Source organism: Schistocerca cancellata, chromosome 2 (genome assembly GCF_023864275.1).
Source record: "Schistocerca cancellata isolate TAMUIC-IGC-003103 chromosome 2, iqSchCanc2.1, whole genome shotgun sequence".
Taxonomy (NCBI): Eukaryota; Metazoa; Arthropoda; class Insecta; order Orthoptera; family Acrididae; genus Schistocerca; species Schistocerca cancellata.
Window position 1 is genome coordinate 530953326 of NC_064627.1, and position 4388 is coordinate 530957713.

Consider the following 4388-nt stretch of genomic DNA (forward strand, 5'->3'; position numbering starts at 1 on the left):
TCGGTACTATGATTATATATGTGGTGCAAAGTATTCGCCTTAACCCTGCAGTATAATACGTAGTAGACTATAAATGGACCACTAACGAGTAGATTGATAAGTTACTCAGTGTTACTGGAGTGTAATATTCTATGTATGTGTGTGTTTTCTGTATTTTGGTAAGGGAAGTTGACGTGGTTTCTTCTGACTTTCAGAGCAGAGTAAGAGCTCATTGCTAACGGAACCCCCTGTAGAGCCCATCAGCAGCTGCAGGGATGAATCTGGCTACGTGCCAACGGTTGGCCGCTGGGGCAGCGAGTGGCCGAGTTGACTCGAGACAGAAACCTGGGATGGGCTAACAGGGGCGGCGTGGCCTTCGGGCCACCCGCTTCCACTTCCGGCATGGGGTAGTTTCCGTGGGCAGCCGCTCCGGTTCGCCTCTGTGGAGCGCTATGAGGAACTGGCCGCCAGCCTCGAGTTAAGCGTGCAACAGCTCGTTCAAGCTCACAACTACAACAGCATTGGCAACTTCGTCAGGTATGAAGTGAAAACCAATACACATTGTTCATAATCGTAGCTAAGAGTAACTCGCAGCTCTAGTCACACTCGCCCCTTCCCACACAATGTCACAAACTCTCTCTCTCTCTCTCTCTCTCTCTCTCTCTCTCTCTCTCTCTCTCTCTCTTTACAACAGTAAAGCATGTAACGAAGAAAACTTCCAAATAATAATTTAAGGTACAGGATATGTATGATTGACATTAAATTAATACATTACAGCTTGGATTTGCCTGTTTTCTTTATTATTGTTCAGTACAATGCTGTAGTGATACTGCAAACTTAACCCTCCTTATTGTTGTTCCTGCGCAGGTTCTACAAAGAGTTTTGTGCAAGTGGTGAGGATAGCTTGAGTCACTTCTATCGACACTATGAACCTCCCATAACGGAAGAGCATTACACCTGTGTTGGTTTGGCATTAGAACTGCTGCAGAAGCTAAGGCGCCTCGACAAGAAGTTTCCAGGTCTTGCTTCTGGGCTGTTTCTTGCTTCATGTGAGGAGGTAAGGTTAACATCTGTTCAGTTTTCAGTATTGTTCCACAATTAAATACTGATTACCCTTTGCAACTGGACAGTAAACATTAACAAAATTTGAATACTACCGGGTCTGCCTAGTTTAATTTTAGTTAAATAGTGCTTATTGGCAGTGGGTCAAAGATACATTATAGTTAAGTTTCCTTGTTTTATGGGCTAAGTGGAGTCTTTTTAGTTGTCAGATATGCCGCGTGGCTGTTCTCTTTGTGAAGCGGACGAGAACTGTAAACAGTAATGGATGTTTGAGGAGAAAGACATTTACACCAGACTTGGAACATATGTTGCTTATGTTTTAAGTACCTGTTGTTTCAAAACTTTGAAAATAGTTATAAAGGATTCAAATTTGTTAAAAATTACGGTTTGCTTATGTTCTGTGGCATATCGGTAACAAAATTAGACCTCGAATTTTGACTGAAATAATAGTTACAAATCAGAATGTGAGCTGCTTTGTAGTATTTGGCTGTCAGTATTGGAGATATCCACAGTACTCTATGAATGTGCATTTTTATTGTTAATCAGATGTGCATTTTAATGTGTAATGTACAGTTCCGTTTAGATTGCTGTTCCACTTACAAATAAAATTTGGGGGGGGGGGGGATAGGTGGTCTTACGTTAGCATTAGTGCGCAAAAAAAAAAAAAAAAAATTATGCTCACTGAACACCGGTTTGGGACTTGGCAGTGATGCTTTGTTTGCCATGGGTAACCTTATCCTAAAATATCAGATCCATTGTTCCAGCAAAGAGGATGTAACTTTCTTAAATTTCAAATGTCATTAGAATGAGGGAGAGATTAGAGAAATACATGTACATAGCAACTGAAAGTGAGAAAAGGGAAATAGCAAAAGAAAATCACAAAATATTGTAGATCTGTCGGACTTCTACTGCAGTATTTATATGTTCCTCAATTTATCAAATGTTTGAGGTTTTGTTAAACAGTCTCTTTAGTTTTACTTCTCTCTTCTTTCAGTCCATAGAAGATGTTGACAGTTATGTCAGCTACGATCCGTGCCCAAGAACGGTGGAAAAGGAGCATGTCCTTGTGGCTCTTCATATTGACATTGGAGGACGGCTAGGTGTTGCTCTGTTAGACCCAGGCTATCATGTTGCCAGGGTGGTGACTGTTATGGAAGATGGTTCCTATCCACACACTGGTTAGTAATTATTAAATTATGTAACTTTTTGGACATACGCATTCTACAGTTTTGTGACATGATCATTCATAATATGTTTGAGTTGAACAAGACATGCTAATTGTGGAATAATTATCAAATGTAATTGTAATTTTTTGTTATAAAAAGGAAATATTTAAAATTTCTGAGAATCTTAATTTTAAACTGTAGGTAACTGTAACAATATTACATAATTTGTGCCAGGTTTCACTCTAAGCTCTTCATTTTTTCCATTCTCCATATGTGGGAGATAACAAAAGTCTAAACATTTCCTTTTGTTTTAAAGGATGGTTTACACAGTCAGATCAGCCACACTGTCGAAAGGATTATGGATATTCATTAACAGGAAATGGGAAGTATGTGCTGTGGAGAGATCGCCGGACAATGCGCGATGGGCTAGAAGAGGTGTATGCTGCTTTGATTTATGTGGGACGTCCTTTCCTTGCTCCAGTATCTGTCACTGAACGCCGAAACCTTGTATACAACACCCGTTCACTTGTTGGCCGAGATACGAAGGGTGGTCTAACTGCTACCATTTGTGTAAAGGTTGGTACTGCTCATACATCCTGTGCAGATTGGAATATTATAGAGATATTATGTTTTATTAATGCAGACTTGTGATTCATGACTAATTTTATCTTAACATCTGCAGATTCCACGTGAGGGTGATCCAGTTGTGACGGTGTCCAGGCAAACAGGATCTGGTCGTAACGAGCGACGAAAATTCCCACTTTCAAGTTTCATCAGTATGTCTGACTCTGACATCTTATCTTGGGTGGCAGCATTGGCACAGTCTTTGAATATGGCAGAAGTAGAACTTGCCAATCTTATGGGTGACCTAGCACATGCACTGTTGGATATGGATTTCCGCGCACAATTATTGGCCATTAACGACGACATCAACTATGTTGCTCAAGACAACTGACAGATCCAGCAGATGCAGCAGCGCTCTTGGTGGCGTGCCTGCATATTCTCTGTTATGGGATGGCTCGAGGTTGCATTTAGGCTAGCTTTGGAGTCACGTATGGGCGTCTGTTTCCCTCATCGATTATAAACTACCCCATTATTGCATAAATTAGTTGTCATTTTTAGTACTTAAAAGATAGTTGCTGTAATAAATTGCATTTAACTTTTGTTGCAGTTTTTTTCCTTATGTTAGTTTTGACTCTAGCATTACTTTATTTCAAGCTTAGTGATGTATTTATATAAAATTTTCTGATCTGGTTTCTTAGGGTCCTGCTTGTGAAGTTTAAATTAATTTGTGTTGTGAAGTTATTGTGCTGTAACATACTTTTTACACACTTGAATTTCTTGGTAGATGGGCATCATGGACCTTGTTTCTATTGTTAATTTTACTGCTGTTCATTACTGATACTACTTGATGTAGTTTTGGTTTGTAATTTTGCAAAAGTCTTTTGAGGCTTCAGAACACTCACATATACTTTAACTGCCTTCATATTTTGTGTACAAACAAATACCACAGTTGTTTATCACTATTTATAAGCATTGACAGAATCCTTTGAGCAATAAGAGCATTAATTTATTGTGATCAAAATTTCCAAGTAGTTATAGTAGTGAAGTCTAAGCTGTGCTGCTTGAACACACTTTTTGTGGTATAAGTTGTTTAAATTTTCATTTCATTATCTTTGAAAAAGTTGTTACGTCTAAGTTTAAAATATCTTCCTCTTTGTTGGGCATGTTTAATTCAGAGAAGGCTGCAGATGGAAAGTGGCTTACATAACAATAAAAAAGTTCACAAAATTAATAACACTTCTTATTAGTGACCCTGTCTCTCCTAAATTCCTTGTCAACATACACATGTCTGTATTGCTTTATGGCGAACCTGGTTCATGTTTAAAGGTTCATGGTACACTCTGTTGCAGGTTCTGTATCTAATGCATTTCAGGGGCAACAAAAATTTTTTTCAGTAATTCATATAATTGGTGACAGTTTAACACCTTAATTTTGCCATAGTCTACTCGTTAAGAGTTGTAATCTTAATGACAGATTTAACACAATATGAAAAATACTAGTTCCGTATATGTCTTGAGGCAGCATAGCTTGTGATGTGCAAGTTATCAAGCCCATATTCTTCCAGTATTTGAGAAGGAAATTGCTTAGTGACTTCCAGTGAACTTAACGATTTCAAAC

The 4388-nt window shown here is 38.6% G+C and overlaps 1 protein-coding gene across 1 annotated transcript; it reads left to right on the top strand.

Annotated features, from left to right (window-relative positions):
* Positions 1 to 310: 310 nt before the first annotated feature.
* On the top strand, positions 311 to 4007 carry LOC126155960 (uncharacterized; the record flags this gene model as incomplete). Its single annotated transcript, XM_049916268.1, has 5 exons — positions 311 to 516; positions 847 to 1036; positions 2036 to 2219; positions 2524 to 2783; positions 2890 to 4007. Coding segments are annotated over 5 exons (1113 nt in total), but the record flags the coding sequence as incomplete, so codon positions are not given.
* Positions 4008 to 4388: the final 381 nt, after the last annotated feature.